Source organism: Primulina tabacum, chromosome 4 (genome assembly GCF_025594145.1).
Source record: "Primulina tabacum isolate GXHZ01 chromosome 4, ASM2559414v2, whole genome shotgun sequence".
In the NCBI taxonomy this organism is placed as follows: domain Eukaryota; kingdom Viridiplantae; phylum Streptophyta; class Magnoliopsida; order Lamiales; family Gesneriaceae; genus Primulina; species Primulina tabacum.
The window spans coordinates 13954998-13976077 of NC_134553.1; the positions used below are offsets into that span (position 1 = coordinate 13954998).

The following is a 21080-nucleotide window of genomic DNA, read 5'->3' on the forward strand; positions in this document are numbered from 1 at the left end:
CAAATAAAATTTGCTTTCCTGAAATAGCTAGAAGCCACCACTTTATTTGTTCACATTTTGCTTTATATTTTTATACACGTAAAATAGAAAAAATCAAATTTTTTTGACTCCACGACCGAAATAAATGACTGCTTCATGTTCTAACATGGCTGTTGTTTCACCCCACTTTAAGGAAGCCTTTTTTGTGGTATTCTTGTCATGACATAAGTGTATGGGGAATCAAGAACTGCCCCAAAAGCATATAATATTCCCGAAAATCAACTAAGCTCCAAACATGCCCTAACAAAGCCAAACAAGGGGCCATCACTTTTGTTCCTTAGTGCTCTCCAAGTGTGGGAATATCAAAAAATTCTCCCACATGCTTCCAACACTCGATTCCTTTTCTTCTGCAGAGCTAAAACAACTTTAGTTTGGTATTATCTTTTATCTATCAAGAAAAAGAGGAAGATAGAAAAGGAAAAAGGTCCAAAGCAATAAATTATATAATCCTAGGATATGGTAGTGATCTTGAAATCTTGCTCACCTTTTGCTCAAATATAGAAAATTGGCAAATAAATAACAAATATTTGTTGGATCTTGTTAGTTGTCCCATATCGGTTGGATAAAATACCTGGGTGTTGTATATATGGTCTTGGACAATCTTCCCACTTGAGCTATCTTTTGGGGTTGAGTTAGGTCAAAGTTCCAATCTTAACATGGTATCAGAGCTCAGGTTCCACCGTTATGTATTGAACTGCCCATAGTTGGGTCATCCGTTCTGCCCATAATTGGGTCATTTGTAAACTTCACGCTCCAAATGTTCATTCCTGGGCGTGAGGGGATGTGTTAGTTGTTCCACATCGGTTGGATAAAATACCTGGGTGTTGTATATATGGTCTTGGACAATCCTCCTCCCTTGAGCTAGCTTTTGGGGTTGACTTAGGTACAAGTTCCAATCTTAACAATCTTATCTAAATCTGAATTTGTTATCTGGGTTTCAAGATTTGCAAACGTTACCACAATCTTAGTTCCCCTGGTCAACATGTGAGGTTCTAAGTCCAAGAGGAATGAAGTAGACATAGGGATTGATACAGATTCAAACCCCGACAGAATCTACGGGGATAAGGTGGAACAAACACGGGAACAGATTTGGAAATCTTGAAAGATTCGACCTCAACTCCTTCAAGTTTAGCAAGTGTGTCTGTTTGGTTAACGTTGAATTCTCGAAATGCAATCCTATCTGTTTCATTATGCACCTTCAATCAAATATTAAGAAGTTTGAAGGTTGGGTTCAGAGCAATTTGCAGATCAAGTTTTCGAATATGCACCTGAGAAATGGATACAAATATGCATCATTTTCCCCCAAGTAAAAGACTAGAAAGGGTAAAGAAACACTCACCATTTGGTACTATTTTGTCTGAGACGAGCAAGGTAGAGAGCAATATGAGCACCAACTCGTGCATTATTTTTCACGCGAGCGATATCTAAAATCCCCATTAAGGAAATATAAACATGAAATGTTTAAAGCCCTTCAATCGTTCTTTTATTTATAAAGGTTAGTGATACACAAGTATTTGACAGAGAACACTTGAAACAAGGGAGGCTCCTTCAGTCTGTTCGTTTACTCTGGCAAGTAAGAAAGGAGTTTCGGCACTGCCAGTTACGTTCTGCTCCCTGTGTCGCACGAATGAAATACAAAAAAAAAAAAAAAAAAAAGGAATAACTAGTCTGATTATCATTATTTCACATATATGACCAAGTACAAAGTTTTACCGAGCTTCCTTGAGAGCTTTCTGTATGGCTGATTCAATTTTATTCCCTGAAGCAGAATGTTCTCTAGAAATAGGGGACACTACTCGATTCCAGATACGAGTTCAAGATTCATGCTTGAATCTATAGTGGTCGAAAATAATACTAAGCACAGTAATATTATTAAATGCGGAAAAAGAAAGAAAACAGAACGCTCCTTACTTATTAGTCAAGCACAATCCTCAGGTGAGTCAACAAGACAAGGTGCCTGAATATTTGTGTTAAACTATTAACTGTTTTTTGCGCCAAGGGGGGATAAAGGATTCCTAGTAACAACTAAAGAAAGCTAACTATTGATACCGAGAGAAGGCCACAGTTATTTGTAATACAGAAACAACACAAAATAAATTAGAAACATTCGCGAAACAAAACTAGGACCCAAGTCTAAAATATACATAACTTTGATGAGCAGTATAAAATGAAAAAAATGGAAAGGATCCCATAATACTTCATCACGTAATTCAAGACCGAATCACTGCTACATCTATTATTTAAAAAAATTACCTTGCAAGCACTTGTTTCAGAGAAAAAAACCGGGAATTCATCGGAATTCCCGATGAGTTTCCTGTCGCTCAACATAAAATGAGTATTGCAAAAGATGTTGTGAAATGCGAAACGATAAAGGGTCATACCAAATATTCCAATGTTCTTGGAATATCTAATATTGATTTCACACCGGCATGAACTACAACAACAGAGTCATGTACGAAATCCGAAAGAGTTAATACAACTAATCTTCAGAATATACTTAATTAAAAGGTCATGCATATTCTAGATGGAACAAAAGGTTTAGGTTATGTTATATCAGGTAGTTGTTCCAGTAATTTACTGCTGAATTTTCCGAAAATAGTTCGCTGTCATTGATTTTACATACTGTGTACAAAATGGTCCAACAATTAAGTTATTTCCCATATGAATGAGCTCAGCATGGTTTTATCTTAATCTATATATATACCTATAAAAGTGTAGATCACTCATTTGTTTTCCGATTGTGAAAAGACACAAATGTCTTCTTATTAATATGAATTCAAAAAATCATATAAGGATATATATGTAAAATTGTAACAAATGCTAATAAATTGTCATTACAACATACATTGATTGTAGTAATTTATATTATTTCAATAATAAAATGTAAATCCTATATTAATTTTATCAAATAATTGATCTTTATAAATAATTGATCTTTATACTACATTTAAATGTTTTATTCTTTTAATTTTATCTCTACATTTTTTTAATAATTTTATTATAATTTTGTAATTATGTTTTTAGTGCAATTTCTAATTAAGTAATAAATAAATTATAGTATTACAAGAAGATATATAAAAAAATTTAACTATATGTCCAATAGTAGAATAACATGATAAATATAAAATAATATGATAATGTAAAGTTTAATACTAACTTATTTTATGGTTTTTTAAACAAAAAATTGAAAGTAAATATGTTAATAAATTTATTAGAAGAATTTATATCAATAATTATGAATATCAATATGTTAATAATCTCATAAAATATGAAGCTCTGAGAAAAATTTGGAGAGTTTGATTATAGTAAGAAAGTAAAGATTTTAGTAGCACTTTTAAAAAAGATTATACATACGAACAAATTTATAAATTCAGCACACACAAATTTGGTGATATTCGAAATATCTACTAAGATTGATTAAGATTTAGACATTAAATTAAATGTCTAAAGCTAAACCTGACAATGGTTCTCAAGAACAGTAGAACCAAAATCAGACTAAATCTTTTCTTAGTTTCAATTCCAAAATCAGTTATCATAATTTTGTAATTTAAAAATTCTTTAATAGAAAATTGTAAAATAAGAAATTTTGAAAATAATATTACATAAAAATTGAATAGATATTCGATAATAAAAAATACATTAGAGAAATAATATTTTCTTCATACATAATTCTTACAAAAAATATTAAAAGAATAACTTTTTTTTAATAAAATATATATTTTTATTAAAAAATATTAAAAGAATATATATTTAACTATTATACTTATAAAAGTGTAAAAAAATAACAAAGTTTTTCATTGTAACTTTTCTACTATTCCCATAAATTGTGTGTTGTTAGATTAATTGTATGAAAAATTTTCTACACAATCATTAAATACATGAAGATCATAATAGTATTTTTATTTTTTAATAGAAATTTGTAACAAAATAAATTTTGAAAATAATGTTACATAAAAATTGAATTGATATTTGATAATAAAAATACATTAGAGCAATAACATTTTCTTGATACATAATTCTTAGAAAAAATATTAAAAAAATAGATTTTTTAATTTTAAAAAATAATTAAAAATATTAAAAAATATATATTTGACTATTATACTTATAAAAGTGTAAAAAGAATAACAAAGTTTTTCATTGTAAATTTTCTACTACCCCCTTAAATTGTGTGTTGTTAGATTAATTGCATGGAAATTTTATACACAATTTATAGGAAATCTATGCATTGAAAATGAATATATCTTTGATAAAAAAAATATTTTTTTATCTATATACCTACAAAAGTGTAGATCATTAGCCATGTTTTCCAATTGTCAAAAAATAAAAATGACATCCTCATCAATACAAATCCTAGATTCAATAAAGATATATTTGTAAATTTCTAATTGTTGCAAGTGTAAAAATGAAATATCAAAATTTTTTATTTATTCCGTCTAATATATAATTAATTAGTAGCCTAATTATTCCACATAATATATAATTAATAGTCTAACAAATGCTAATAAATTATCACTACAATATACATTGATTGTAATAATTTATATCACTTCAAGAATAAAATGTAACTCCTATATTAGTTTTCTCAAATATTTCATCTTTATACTAACTTTAAATATTTTATCCTTTTAATTTTCTTTCTACATGTTATTTTATGATTTTAATGCAATTTTGTTATTATATTTTAATGTAGTTTCTGATTAAATAATAAATCATAGTATCACAAGAAGATATAAGAAAAAATAGTTATATAAGCAATAATACAATAACATGATAAGTATATAATAATATAATAATATAAAATTTAATAATAATATATTTATAATTTTTTAATTAAGAATTGAAAGTAAATAATTTAATAAATTATTTAGTATAATTTATATCAATAATCATGAATGTTAATATATTAATAATATAATAAAATATGAATTTGATAGAAAAATTAAGAGAGCTAGCTATAATAAGAAATTTAAATATTTTATTAGCAATTTTTTAAAAATATATATATATCAGACAAGTGTTTTAGTGGAATCCTTCCTACCGAGGAAGAATGGATATGAGTGTTTTTCTCCGAACATCCATAAAATTCTCGTGTCTTTACTTTTCACAAGTTTTTATATTTCAAACTATATCTTGTTGTTTAGATTGCCAACCGATTGAAAATATTAGAAATATTGAATCATCTTTAACACTTTTCACGTGGTTCATATTCTGACCGTTTGAGAAAATCTTTCAACCGCCTAAAAACGATTGAAGACAAATTTTAAAAAGCAAATATTTTTAAAAGAGTTTATTCACCCCAACTAAATTCTTTTCTGATCCCAGTAATATACAATCACTAAACACATACAAATACATAATATATATATATATATATATATATATTTGTAATTGATGGCTTAATGAAAAATATAAATTATATACTTTTAAAAAAATTATTTATTAACTAATGTATATGAAAATTAATTTATCTATGATATATAATTCTAAAGCAAAAGGTAAAAAAATTCTGTACGAGATTAAATAATATTTAAATCGAATATTATAGGTTATATTTTATTATCAATATTATTATTTCATTAGTTTTGATAATATTTTGATGAGTTAGTCACAAATATTTTAAATTGATAATTATTTGTCCTTATTGTGCTTCACTTATATAAATTATTATATATGTATTTATAAAATCCATAATTTGATTGATTTTTAGGTTATTATAACTTATACGTGGTGCTTATATATATATTTTTTCAAAATTTGTTTCAGTTAAATTCGTTCTATATATTATACTCATTGTAATTTATTATATAACATAAAATCAATTGCTTGAATTTTTAATTTGAGAAACAATTTTGAAAGTAAGGTAGATACGTTCTTAATTAATTTATTCGTCTAATATGACAATAGACTAAACCAATATGTTAAGACTCATAAGAACACTTCTCAGAAAATGGAGAGGTTTCATTGTTCGGTTTACCGCGATAAATGAGCTTTCAAAATTGTATCCAAAGGAAGAAAATGAACTATTTATACTAAACTAAAAATAAGAAAAATGTGTTTTACTAAAAACGTGTTTTGTGAATCTTATTCTACCAACACAATATAAATTTAAAAAAAAATTATTCAAATTATTTTTTAAAAAAATCAAATTTTAATTTTTATTAAATAATTAATATTCACGTGCTTCTTGCTAGCTCTACCAAATAGTTTAATTTTTGGTTTCAACGTCACCAATACTGGAATACCTACCTGCAAATGAATGAAGTCTCCACAGTTGGCAGCATAACCAATTGCCTTAAAGGAGTGTTAGTAAGAAGGAAAGAGACATAAGAAATTATTAGAAAGCAAGGAATACCATGGAAGCAAAAAAATTGTAGTTCTCATCTAGCATCTAAGCATGGCAACCAAAATTCATAAAAACTTGAATTTTCCGTGGCGCAGTCAAAGAACTGAAAATTTTAGTGTGGACATACATAAAACCCTGCCGCAAAACAAGTGTAACCTATCCTTAGATACTCGCAAAATGGGCGATGTCTCTACTAGCTTTTTTTCCCAGAATGGCCAACCTTTCAAGTTCTTCCAAGCATAAATCTACAAATTTAAAGCTTCTTAAAAAATCAGATGATTGTCGCAATGTAATTTTCCCTCCAGTGTACAGGAAGCAAGTTAAAACAAAAAACTCAGAAGAAATTAACCAAATAAAATAATTGTAAAAGAATGTGAAATTTCAAACATTCAGAAGAAGATCTAAGTTCACTGCAGCGATTTCCTCCCCCCATTCCCCCAAGAACTAAAAATAGAAAAGGTAAAGACAGGGTAAATGCCTGCTTAAGCATCCAATATTTTAAAAGAAATCATAGTTAACAAGACAATTACACAATATATATAACAAAAATCTATTTCCTATCATTGCAAACATCACATTCAACATGAGACGAGAGAACTGAAAAATTCATAAAAAGTGAAATGAAGATAAGATATCAAATCTGCTGACACTATTTTAACAAAATCATAAAAGGTATTTTCGGACATAAGGCCATCTCCAACCCATAAATCTATTTTTGTGTAGTTTCTGTACCAAAACAGTGCAATTTCTGCACCAAATATAATATTCATCTCCAACTCATATACTTCAAATCTTACACTAAAAAGTATATTTCTAGTATATTCTCAAAATATTCTTTTTAATTTGATTTATTTAATTATTTTAAATATATTATTGAATATATTATTATTTAAAAATATCTAATTATTAAAATAATATGTTATTATTATATAAATAATATTTATAATTTTTAATATTAATATTTATAATTTAAAAAAAAAAAGAGAGAACTCGGCGTCAAATTTGGCGCTGAGGGGAAATGGATTAAAATAGCGCAGCTCCGTTGGAGAGATGCCCTTGCACCAAAATGGTGTTTCGCACCAAAATGGCGTGAAACAAGGGTTGGACATGCGAGCTGATTCGCCCAAGATAACATGTGGCATGCATCCAAATATTCCGAGCTTGTTCCAAATATCATTGTACTTGTTTAGATTTACAATTGTATGTGGATCAATATCTATCTCCAAGTATCAGCTTAAGTCTTTAGAACAATAAAGCAAGGTTGAATTCACTAACTTCATTCTCAATTCTTATGGCATCTGAAAACTCCATCACAGAGAAACCCATAGTTCTAATTATGAATTTTCAAAAGCACTGGGAAAAAACAAGTTGGAACTCCAAGCAACTCAAAGTGAACTGAGACAAAGTTTTGAATAAACACCTACGCAGGGTATGCCATCCAAAATAGCAATTGTTGCTGGTATAGCTTTATTTTCTCACAATTGCCTCCACCTCTTTTGCAGTCTCAAGATTCTGAGGATATGGCATTCCTAATTGCATAATGTAAGAAAAATGATGAAATGTTGGAGCACATTAGATGATATGAGCTATCATAGCAGCAATTAATAAAAAACAAGTTAATTTCCATTTTTGAATAGGGGATGATATAATCAGATGACAGTTGAATCAGGACATACAGAAGACAGAAACATTATTTATTTTATAGAAATGCATCAATGAGGAAAAAACATCAATGTACAAGGATTCTGTTCATGAAAGATGATTGAGTTGTATTCCGACAAAGCATCAGAAAACAACCTATTTTCCATTTCTTTTGGTTGGCTACTCCCCCCTTAACTCCTACCCTGCGGCGATCTCTCTTTAATCCTACCTTAAATGGATTCACTACTTGCAAAGAAAAATTCAACCAAAGCAAAGCCAATTGGGCTATATCTCAAATGTTCTGCACTTGTGTCGAGTTTGAGCAGAAATGAGAAGCTTTTCATATCCTACCATGAGATATTATGGTGGATCAAGAGCTACCACTAAGCATGATCAGACTATACACACAATAGATCAGACTATCAGACATCCAAAAACGAAAATGTTCACATGGTGATCATTAAGCATGAGTAAAAAAACACAATTCAAAATCTCAATCCTAGCCAAGTATGATTTTGAAGCTAAACAACAAAAGGAGATTACAGAACTTTCTATATACACGGAAACATTTCAGTTCATATAGTGGAAAAACCGGAGAATAACGGCAACATTTTACTTATTCGTATATTACACATCATTTTTTCTACAACTTCATTGCATCCCCTCGATATCTACCAGTTTGGGTATGTAAGTTATAAACCAAAAAAGTACTTTATTGAGTTCCATTTCTGAAGACGTCTCTTTCATAAAAAATATAAGCATTTTCTGGAAATAAAATGTTCTACTTGCGTTTCCAAAGTTCGTCATTCTTATTAAAAAGCCGCTTCTACTGAAAGAGCTTTTCCATGTAAACTCAACCACGCAAAACAAACAGAAAGAAGACAAGTCGAATTCAGGAAATGAGAAATCTCCTCGTCCTCCAAGATCATAGTCTTGGCTAAACATTGTAACGAAACTCTGATTTGTAAACCAAAACAAAAACTCAGACATAGAATTCAATACAAACATTAAAACTTCAGTTTTACACCTTGATCATACTTACTCCACCGGTTACTGAAATTTCCTGGGTCTGCACAGCACCACACGGTCATACAAAGAAAGCTGAAATTTCCTGGGATTTGAAGGGTTGAAGTATTTCTGGATGTTGGATATTCTGTAGAAAGCTGAAGATGCCATTTCGATCGATCGCAGAGTATGGGTAAATAGCCGATGACGGTGGAAATAGAATCGGTTGAAAATTACATGTGGGATACATCTCTACCAATGTCCGAACTTCCGAGTTATCATGCAATAAATAAATATACAAATACATCAATTTTGATAGCATGTACATGCCTAAAAATCAAACCAAGTGTCCAGTCAAGTTGTAAATTTTACAGGTTTAATACAAGATTAAATATTAATTATATCAAGGAAATAGATTAAATAATACATAAATATACTAAAAATAAATTCATACATTTTCAAATTATCAAATACGTCTCAAAATCACAAATTATGTAAAATCAAACTTTTGTCGCAAATAAAAGAATATGTCACACCTAAAAAAATTGTGTTTTTTATACGTTTAATATGATCAACTACAGAGTTAACTGCTTTTTCATTTTTTTGGCCTCACAACGAAGATTTTCATCACGTTACAGGCTTAATCGATAGTTTTTCGTACTTCAAATAATAATTACATAAATGGTTTGACATAATTATGCAACTGAATGTTACCTCTTTTTAATTGTAGAAATAGATTATTATTTGTCATTGGTGCATAGTTTATGGCAGGGCAGGGTTAATTAGACTCTAGTCTTTAAGTACAAATATAATTAAGATTCAATATCTTTGTCAGAAAATTTTAGTTTAATTCTTTGATCTCAAATTTTATTTATTTCAGCTCTATGAATTTAGAGACCCAAAAATTATACTTCTTATATCAAATTGAGCCGATTGATACTATTAATTGGTAAATTCATGTTTTTAATTTGAATGTTTTATATCCACATTTGTAATTTTAATGCTACAAAATACTTTCTTCATGTCCAAAAGTTCAATTTTCATGCCCAAAATTATATATGCATACTCTATTTGAGTATTTTTGGCTTAAATGCGTACATTTTTAACATTATTTTAAATATATGTAACTGTATCCGTCTAAAAATAGTATACATTTTGCACCTGAAATTATAATTACGCATCTAATTTGATTCAGTTAGTGCTTTAAATTTGTACATATAATTTCACATATATTTCATGTTTTGTTTTTTGTGTCTTACATATTCATAAATAATATACACTTGTGTGTGAGAACACCTTCCCGGTATATTCATTGTTCAGTTCTCACACACTCACACACTATCACTCACATATATCATCAGTTGAGTGAGTTTTTCACAAAGACGTAAAACTTGTGTATGTAGTCTTTGACACACAGACGTTAAACAAGTGTTGACTGAAAGGTGCTGCCTTCAGTCTAGGCAAGGAATTCAGATTAGGCAGTAGTGTAAGTCTTAAGCTGAGTGGGTTTATACAAGGCGTTGTATAAATCAAAGTCTTCTAGTGTATCCTACCCGAAGAGGTAGAATGGGTGACGTAGGAGCAGTTGAAGTCTCTGAACATCCATACATAAACATATCTTGTGTGCTTAATTGTTTAACTATAGTTTTCAAACTGATTTGATCAGTTCAAGCTGTTATCAGTTCAGTTATCATCATAATTGAACTGATATATACAAGAACTGATCCCCCTTATATCAGTTAATCAGTTTACACAAGTTAAAAGCTTTAAAATTGATTAGCTTTCTTAACGAATGATTATTTCGATTATTTTTCGCTTGATTTAAAACCAAACTCGATCTAATTCATCGGTTTTTACATTATTAGAACACGAGCTATTGCAACTCATTGAGAATATTGTGTTTGAAGCATCTTCAAAGGTACCCGAACCGATCCATCAGATACCACATCAATGTCATGCCCCAGAGACGAGCCGAGAGACACTGCGTTTTTATCAAATTATACATTCGAAAACAATAAGTATCAAAAGTACAAATTTCAGAAATCGTCTATTCACTCGTAATATTAAAATACATTCTTTACAATGTTCAAATCAATAAAATAAATAATGAAACTTCTAACTAATATAATATAAACTAAGTAATTGAACTAATCGAATCTTCTTCACCAACCCATAACTGATGTTTCTCGTCTTCTTCAATCTCTCTTTAATTCTTATGTGACAAGGGGTGAGTGAGTGAGTGAGATATGGTCGTTACTCAGTAAGTAATAGAAATAATTCTTTCAGCCTTTAAAATAATTTCCAATAAAATATTCAATATAACATTAGTAACACGCATTGCAAAATATTCATAATTTATTGGGCTAAACATGTATCCGATTTATGCACTTAATAGATTATGACTTTCATAACTAACTGATATCAGTTCCCTATATTTTTATTCTCTAGGGTTGAAGACAAAATAAGAAATATGCAAATTTCAAGAATCATAATTTAAACATTTAAAACACATTTTGGATGGTTTTAAATCACATTTCATAAGTTAAAACATAACGTATACTTACTGTTATACGCTTAATAAAGTTTTGGTTCATGTTTGAAGAGACTGTTTCTGCTAATGGAATGATGCTCGAAAATGGACGCTACCAGCTCGAAAATAAGGTTGCTCCTTGCTCGAATTTTAGGGTGATTTGTTCAAATATTTGTGTAATAATGATTCAGAATTTTGTGTGCTATTTATAGGGTAGAATCTTATTGTTGGCATCTGATTTACTGTCATTATCTACCATAACTTCGAATTAATATGTCAGTTACAAGATTTGAAATGACTGTTGACTGTTGAAATGATCCGATGAAACTTGGCCGCTTAAATGGTCCTTTGAAAAATTTCATGCTGTAATTAAGGATGTAAACGAACCAAACCATTCGTGAGTTATTCGAAGCTCGATTCGATAAAAGCTCGTTTGAGCTCGTTTAACGAGGCTCGTTAAGATAAACAAACCAAACTCAAGCTTTACAGTATTCGACTCGTTAGCTCGTGAACATGTTCGTTGGTAAGTTCATGAGTAATCTTTTAGATGAAAAAATAATAGTTTTGATATTTAATTTATTGATTTTGCATATTATTTATGAAATATATAGAAAAATCTATTAAATTTATTTATTATAATAAATTTACAAATTTTAATAAGAATAATATATTTTTCTTTAAATATATAATTTACTTTTTAATTAATTTAATGAAAATTTAAATGTATAATTCATATTTATTAAGTTTGTTTAGGCTCGATAAAGACTTGAATAAGTTCGTGAGTCCATGCATATATTCGTTAAATAAAGCTCGAGCTCGGCTCGATTATAAACGAACCAAGCTCAAGGGTTCTCACACTTCACTCATTTCTCACCTAGAACTGACCCTCATCTATGCCAGACAGGGACATTCCTTTGATCGCTCTCGCTTATGTCCAAACAGTAGAAATCTTAAAGGATTATATCTTCCATTTTAGGCTTTCTTGACATATCCTCCCTCAATCCTAGGTTTATATATTGCTATATCCAGCGAGAATCCAGGACGAGACATGATGGCACTCAGAACTTACAAAAGAGCTCATATCTTCCCCGCACTTCGCGCTTTTCCCTTCTGACACCTATCACCAGGCGCTCTCCGATCTACTAATGGAGACTTACAGAAGTTCCACATCACATTGGACTTTGTGAGCCGACCTAAGCCCATCGAGACTGGGCCTTACTGGCCGAACTCACTCCAAGAATTACTAGTCCGTATTATTTTATATACTCTACTATCTACTCTACCTTGCTGCAAGGTTCTAAAATTTGTTAGGCTCTAATCGGGCGTCAGATCAACGCGTAGCATTTCAGCGGCCTAGACGAGGGCTAAGCGTCGTTAGGCGGATTTCAAGATTTCAAAATAAAAATATGAATGAGAACATATTTACACAGTGGAAGCTTTTCAATTCCCGTAAAAATATGAAGATGAACATATTTACACATTCTTAGGATTGAAAGTCAATATGTTGCTTGATAATCTCTGATTTTATTTGAACGAAATGTACAACAGATTATTAGAAATCTCAAACCAATTGAACAAAGAAATCTTCATTGATTCAAACTCAGTCATCAGACGAGTACAACAATTGATAGAAAAGAAAAATATCCTAACTCAAGGAAGAAAAAAACACAGTAACTACCAAGCTCCTATTTATATGTGCAAGTGTTGTCATGTACATATTGAAAACGTGTTTCTTTCCACTAACACTTTTAATACTCCCCCTCAAGATGGAGTGTGAATGTTGTGAACACTCATCTTGGTAAGCAGCATGCGAAATCGAGATGGCAATAGGGACTTAGTGAACAAATCTGCAAGCTGAAGATGAGAGGAGACATGCAAGACTTTGATGAGACCACGCTGCAACTTCTCTCTCACAATATGACAATCAATCTCTATGTGCTTCGTACGCTCATGGAACACTGGATTTGAAGCAATGTGTATGGCCGATTGGTTATCACAGAACAACACCGCAGGTTCATTGTATGGGATGCACAAATCTTTAAGTAATGCAAGCATCCAAATGACCTCACATGTAGCACTAGCCATTGACCTGTACTCTGCTTCAGCAGATGATCTAGAAACAGTGTGTTGTTTATTAGATTTCCATGAAACCAAAGACTCTCCAATGAGAACACAGAAGCCAGAGACAGAACGACGCGTATCTGGACATGTTGCCCAATCTGAATCCGAGAAGAAACTGAGTTTTATAGGTGATGAAGAGTTATAGAACAAACCTTGTCCAAGAGTGCCCTTCACATACTTAAGGACAGAATACACAGCTTGTAAATGTGGTTCTCTTGGGCAGGCAACAAATTGACTCAATCTGTTCACCGAATAAGCTAGATCTGGCCTAGTGATGGTGAGATACAATAGCCTACCTACCAATCTTCGATACAACTAAGGGTTAGTCAACAATTCACCATCTTCACTACTCAACTTTAGGTTAGCATCCAAAGGGGTGGAACGTGGTTTACAACCCAGCAATCCTGTTTCTGTAAGAAGTTGCAGAGCATAATGACGTTGGCATATTGAGATCCCACTCGAAGATCGTGCGACTTCAATACCAAGAAAGTACTTCAAGTCTCCAAGGTCTTTTAGCTTGAAACAGCTATCCAAAAACACTTTCAAATCCATGGCCTCCTTTTCGTCATTGGTGGCCAACACAATATCATCTACATATACTAACAGTGCCAAGAATATATGACCACGAGTGCGAACAAACAAGGAACTATCAGCATGTGATTGAACAAATCCAATCTGAAGTAATGTTGAAGAAAATTTGGCAAACCACTGCCTCGAAGCTTGTTTAAGGCCATAGATAGACTGTGTAGTTTACACACTGCATTGCTAGGAAGAGTCTCCCCCTTTCGGTGATAACCAGGAGGCAGAGACATATAAACTTCCTCGAAAGGTCGCCATGTAAAAAGGCATTATTAACATCAAGTTGAGTGAGAAACCAGCCCAGAAGTGAAGCCAAAGCCAATAAAACTCGGACGGTAACAAGTTTTGCAACCGGAGAAAATGTTTCAAGATAATCAATTCCCTCTTGTTGTGTGTATCCTTTAGCAACGAGACGAGCTTTGTATCTTTCTAGACTACCATTAGCGTGAAATTTTGCTTTATATACCCAACGACATCCAACCGCAGTCTTCCCAGGAGGGAGGGAAACAATATACCAAGTCCCATTCCCTTCTAAAGCTTCAAGTTCAGTGGCCATGGCTTGACACCATTCAGGCTTATCAACAGCTTGAGAAAAGGACTGGGGTTCAATGACAGACGAAACATTGTGGATGAAAGTGGAATAAGTTTTGGAGAGGCGAAGTACCACCAAGAACAACCGATAGGGGATGAGCAGTGGAGGATATGTGGGAAGAACTAGTAGCATAGCAATGATAATCACGTAAATAGGGAGGTTTATGGACAACTCTATGTGACCGAGATGAATGACCAGGTGCTGGAGTTGTTTCAGTGAACAACAGATTTTTGTGTAGGAAGGACACTATCAGAAAAAATGTCGTGATGTGTAAAATGAGATGGCTGGTCCATGAAAGGAAATATGGTTTCATGAAAGACCACATCCCTGCTTATGTACACCTCGTTAGTAAGGACATTAAGGAGTTTATAAGATTTGTAACCACTTGGATATCCCAGAAAGACATATTTGATGGCACGAGGGAAGAATTTTGTGCGATGACTCAATAGGGTAGAGCCATAGCACAAGCAAACTTTCAAATGACTATACAAAGGTTTCTTATGAAAAATAAGTTCAAAGGGAGTTTTATTTGAAAGTAAAGAGGACGGTGTGCGATTGATGAGGTAAACTGATGTAAGCACACAGTCGCTCCAATAGGGCAATGGAATGTTGGATTGAAACATCAAAGATCTTGCCACATTCAAGATGTGTTGATGTTTTCTTTCCACAACAAAATTTTGTTGTGGCCTTTCAACACAAGAATGGTAAGGAATGATCCCCTCGGATTTATAAAAGTCAGAAAAATTAAGCTCAGGAGCATTGTCTGATCGAACAGACTGAATCTTATGTCCAAATTGAGTCTGTACCATCTTGCAGAAAGTTGGAAAGACAGTCAAAACATCTGATTTAGACTTTAAAAAATAGAGCCATGTAAACCGAGTGTGATCATCAAATATGGTAAAAAAATACTTGTATCCTTCAATGCTCAAAGGGGAAAAAGGACCCCAAACATCAATGTGGAGTAACTGAAAAGGAGCATTACACAGTGTATTTTGTGAAATAAAAGGTAATCGTTTTTGTTTGGATAGAGGACAAATTGATCAATGCATTACATCATCATGTCCTAAAGAATGAGTTCCAAAATCATTATTAAAAAAAGACAGCTTAGGAAAAGAAGGATGACCCATTCTATAATGCCACAATTTCAGTTTTGAAAATGAAACATTACAAACTGTTGGAGAAGACGGGCAGGAATGACGCAGAACATATAAGTTTCCCATCCTGCTACCCATCCCAATCATTTTCTCGGTGGTAAGTTCCTGAATAAAACATGAATCAGAAAAAAAGCAAACTGAACAGGGAATCTTACTAGTTAGTGAGCTGATAGAAAGCAGATTGAAAGTAAATTGGGGTACGAACAACACATCATCCAAACATAAATCAAGGGACAGCTGCACAGAGCCAACATGTGTAGCCCAAACCACAGAGTTATCAGGTAGAGTAACCTTTGAAGAGCATAACTTGCTTGAATATAAAAGGCTCAAAGAGCAACAAATGTGATGAGTTTCCCCCGTGTCTAATATCCAACTTGAATTAAGAGAAGGATTAGGACCAAAGGATAAAGAATATGTACCACTAAAGCAAGCAGCATAGGGTTCAATCTGTTGCATGGCTAGTGTGTTGGAATGACCAAGCTGAAGCTGTGAACTCAAGAAGGTAATGAGTTGTCTACACTGATCAGGACTTAGAGAACCCGCTGCTGAGTTGACTGAGGGAGCAGGGGAGGTGTGTGTTTGATTGAAGTGTATCTGTCGACCACTATTCCATTGTTGTTGTTTATACCTCGGATGCCCAACCGGATATCCATGAACTTTGTAACATTTGTCAATGGTATGGCCTTTAAGATGACAATGGGAACAAGTCGGCTTATCACCAGCACTCTCCTTAATGTACTGATTCTCTTTACCATATTGATTCCCTTTTGCATTCTCTTTACTGTATTGATTCCCCTTTGCCACAGCCACCACAGAGGATTGTTGAGTGAGAGAATCCTGATCAGTAGACAGGTTCACAGAAGAGCTTACAATGTCTTTATGTATGGACCGCTGCCTTTCTTCTTGAACCACCAACGAGAAGATTTTAGAAATCACGGGGATTGGATCCATCATCAATATTTGAGCGCGGATCTGTGTATAAGACTCATTCAGTCCCATCAAAAACTGCATCACACACTCTTGATTCTGATAATTGACCCAATCTTTCATTGATCCACAATTACACACAGATACAGGTTGGAAGTCCTTCAATTCATCCCAGAGAGTCCGTAATTTGGTGTAATATGCATTAACATCCATGGATCCTTGATGTAAACCAGTCAGCAGCTTCTTGATTTGGAAAATTCTCGGAGCATTACTCTGGTGAAACCGATCTCTTAAATCAATCCAAATTTCAGAAGCCGTAGGTATATACATCAAGCTATCTGCTATTTCGCGACAGACAGAGTTCAGAATCCACGAAATTACCGTGCTATTGCAGCGATTCCAAGCTCCATATAGCAAATCATCCAGTGTAGGGCGCAGACAAGTGTTATCAACAAAGATGAGCTTATTTTTAGCTGTTAACGCCATCAACATAGCTCGACTCCAAGTATTGTAATTAATACCTGTGAGTGGATGCGAAACTAACATCAATCCGGGATGATCTCAATTCTGAAGGAAAAAAGGACTGGTTGAATCTTCAGAAACCGCTCGGCCGCTTGAATTATTCATAGCTTGAGAAGAAGTCGAAGCTTGATTTCCCTTGGCCATGGAAGATCGGAACGGAAGCTCAATGAATTATTTGCTCTGATACCATATTAGAAATCTCAAACCAATTGAACAAAGAAATCTTCATTGATTCAAACTCAGTCATCAGACGAGTACAACAATTGAGAGAAAAGAAAAATATCCTAACTCAAGGAAGAAAAAAACACAGTAACTACCAAGCTCCTATTTATATGTGCAAGTGTTGTCTTGTACTTATTGAAAACGTGTTTCTTTCCACTAACACTTTTAATACAGACTGTGAAAAGAAATAGAAATTAAAAAAAAAAAAAATTATCTGTAGGATGGTTCGATTTTACCCAGAAAACGCAGAAAACCAACAGTTGACATTACGCGACAAGAAATTCAGTAGTCTGCTAAAAAAATTCCTAGTCAAAATCGTCACCTTCAACAAAACAAAAACGTGTGAATTTTGTATACCCAACCGCGTCAGCATCTACTTTATTTTTCCATGCATTTCTCGTTCTAGATTCCTCCTTATCCTCGCCATCTCTGTATAAATGCATGATCCCTCCACCAAATCATTGCAAGAATCTCAATAGGTTTTCACATTCAAAGTTCTCAGAAAAAAGAACCCAGACAGAAAATGAGTTGCGGCCAAGAAATGAGCCTTGGTTCAGAAAATTTCTTTGATCGTTTGCCGGACGAGATTTTGCATTCGGTTTTCAGCAGATTACACGATGCTAAATCTCTGTGTGTATCCATGGCAGTGTGCAGGCGTTTCTGTCACATAGTGCCTCAAATTGATGAGATCTTTCTTCGTGTCCCTCGCAAAAAACCAGTCATCCAAGCTTATGAAAATCGGCATTGGAGTAGGATTTTCTCCAAGAATCTGTTGGTTAAAACTCTGATTGTCAAACCCCTTCGTTTCATTTCTGAATTGATCAAATTGAAGGCCAACAAAGAGGAGTGTGACTGTAATTGCTGCTCATTTCACGCACCGAACGAGATTCTAAGGCCTTTTGAAGAGATCCGATCGCTTCATGTGAAGATTCCCAGCTATGGGGGTGAAAATATCGGTTCAAAAACGGGGAAGAATCAAGATGTTTGTACGAATTTGCTGAAATGGAAAGCAGAATTCGGGAGCCAAATGCAGAGCTGCGTGATTCTTGGAGCCAATTCTTGTTCGGAAAGCAGCGAAATATTCGAAGAGAAATCGTGTGAATCGGACCTCATTTCTGATAAAGAGCTGAAACTGAGGATTGTTTGGACCATCTCATGCTTGATCGAAGCCTCGGCGAGGCATGAGTTGATTCGAGAAATGGTAAAAAATAGGAAAAAAATAAAAAACGTGGTGATCACAGATGAGAGTGATCAAGGGAAGGTATACATGAACAGAGAGCAGATTGAAGAGATGATGAATTCGAAGAAGAAAGGAGATGATCAAGTTCATTCTTTGAAGATGAAAATGTGGCATGTGGAGAAATTGGAGGTGCCCAGTTTGGGAAAGGTGATGGAGGGCGCGACCGTGGTGGCGATAAGGCCAGTTTCCAGCGAAGGTGACGGCGGGATGGAGGAGTTGGTGGCGGCGGCGTTCGGTGGGGACGGGGACCGGGACGGGAAGGTGGTCGGTGAAGCCGTGAGGAGATTGATGGCGGCTAGCAGGTGTTACACGTTGGAAATAAGTTCTTTTTGAGTGGTGTCAAACTTTTTTAAAAGGATAATGTATTTGTTCGAATTATCACAGTTGCAACTGTAGATGAGCGTGTCTGAGACCACGTTTAAGAAGTTGTTTTTTTTAATGAATATTTATAATTTTGTGTTGTTTTCGTGTCAATGCAGAACAAAACTATTAATGTTGTCTTCCAACAGATAGGTCAACAATCAGATTTAATTTTTAACGATAATCTGTATTATCACCCGATATAATGGACATGTCGTTTTTATTTGTCGTACTTATAATTAGATGCTCATTTAATGTTTCTTATGCTATTGCGACTTTAAGTTCTTGTTTTTCATAAAGCTGACACACCACGTCCGAAATAAGTAATTTTTTGTCATTCGTGAGTGGTAAGATACTATGAAATCATTTTATATAGAGAAAATGTTTGAATGGCTTGACTTCAGTATCTTATATGAAATAACTCTTTTCTGATCGATGACAGTGCGGTTGGATCTTTAATGGTTTGAATACACGTACCTCCGGTCATTTTGACAGATGATATCTTGCCGCTGGAGTTCAAACATTCTTTCCAAAACATCTTGATTTTCTGATACTCTTGTCTGAACGACTTGAATTGAACCAAAAGTCTGAAAACTTGAAAATACAATACAAGAGCGGCTGGACCTCAAACAGCTTGATGTTGTTATTTTGTCAATATCAAAACTTAGGTTAATAGAAATATTCTAACGTTTTCTTATTTTTATGATTCTAAAACCAAGTTGTAAATATATGCAAAAGGTTACAATAAGCAATATAATTGATATATTGAAGATAATGACTTTCATTGAGCAAATGAATTGTCATTTGTGCAGGTGCAAGAAAAAAAATCCTAATACACCTACACAAAAAATAGAAAAACTTATCTATCTCCTTTGACTTCCACTAGCACTGCTACCACCTCCTCTTCTTCTGTCATCCTCTTCATTCATTCTCCTATCATCTAATCTCTTAGACTCTTGTTCTCTCAGCTTGATGTTTCTGCTATTATATTTTCTTGTAGTCCATCACCATTTTCCCCTTTTGTGGCATCACCACATTGCATATACTCAATAATTTCTTGCAAACGGCCACCCATAGTGTTGAATCGCTCGTCCATATGTTGTCCAACTTAATCAAATTGATCTTTCATTTCATTCTCCAGATGATGTTGAATTCGAGAGATCTGAGTTGAAAGTTTAGTGTTCATGGCAATTCCTTGACTTTTGATTTGGGTATGATCACCCTTGGTCAAGTGAAACTGAGATTCAATGGCAAACAAATTCTTGATTACTTGAGCCTTGAAGCTATAAAACATCACTCAATGAGCATAGTTCTTGACTTCAATATCATTCACTGCTTGAGAGAGTGAGACTAGTTTAGACATCAGATGATCGAATGGAGTCTTGGTTGAAGATTCTGATCTTTCATAAAGAAATCATATGGAGAAAGAGAGGACAGACCGGCTTGGTGTTCCAAATCACCACTGACTGGACTGCAGATTATGACATTGGCATTGGCAACTTGAACTTGCTCTGGCTGCTGATCTTCAACTTGTATCCTCTTAGCATCTTCTTCAAAAATGACTTACTATTTGCCAGACATAATTTTCGGTGAAGCACTGGAATCTTTTAATTTTTGTTCACCTGCTCAGGTGGTTTGTAGTGATTCCAATTTCAGATCTTCGTCGCCGTAATTTTCCTTCTTGTCAATAGTAAAACCTTCTAACATAGGAGAAGAAGGGTCCATCTTTCTTTGATCAAAGCAAACTGGGATAGAGCCTTTACAACTTCATCCACAAATATAATAGGAATCACTGGGAGATCTTT

General features: G+C 33.3%; 1 protein-coding gene and 1 long non-coding RNA gene across 7 annotated transcripts; one reads left to right on the plus strand and one right to left on the minus strand.

Annotated features, from left to right (window-relative positions):
• Window positions 1-251: 251 nt before the first annotated feature.
• LOC142543131 (uncharacterized) lies at window positions 252-6401 on the minus strand. 6 transcript variants are annotated; one of them, XR_012819669.1, is made up of 5 exons: window positions 6232-6401; window positions 2184-2731; window positions 1753-1969; window positions 1568-1653; window positions 252-386 (listed from the first exon to the last, which is right to left on the minus strand). It is a non-coding gene; the product is annotated as an uncharacterized LOC142543131 (long non-coding RNA). The 6 variants fall into 6 exon arrangements; XR_012819668.1 differs by having other exon boundaries at window positions 1568-1969; XR_012819665.1 differs by lacking the exon at window positions 252-386 and having other exon boundaries at window positions 1236-1653.
• An 11797-nt stretch (window positions 6402-18198) lies between these two features.
• Window positions 18199-19248, plus strand: LOC142541856 (F-box protein At5g46170-like). The gene has a single exon (XM_075648310.1). The coding sequence runs from the start codon at window positions 18199-18201 to the stop codon at window positions 19246-19248; it is 1050 nt and encodes a 349-aa protein (XP_075504425.1).
• Window positions 19249-21080: the final 1832 nt, after the last annotated feature.

Coding starts and splice junctions, on each gene's coding strand:
- LOC142541856 (XM_075648310.1), top strand. CDS start 18,199: ATGAGTTGCGGCCAAGAAATGAGCCTTGGTTCAGAAAATTTCTTTGAT.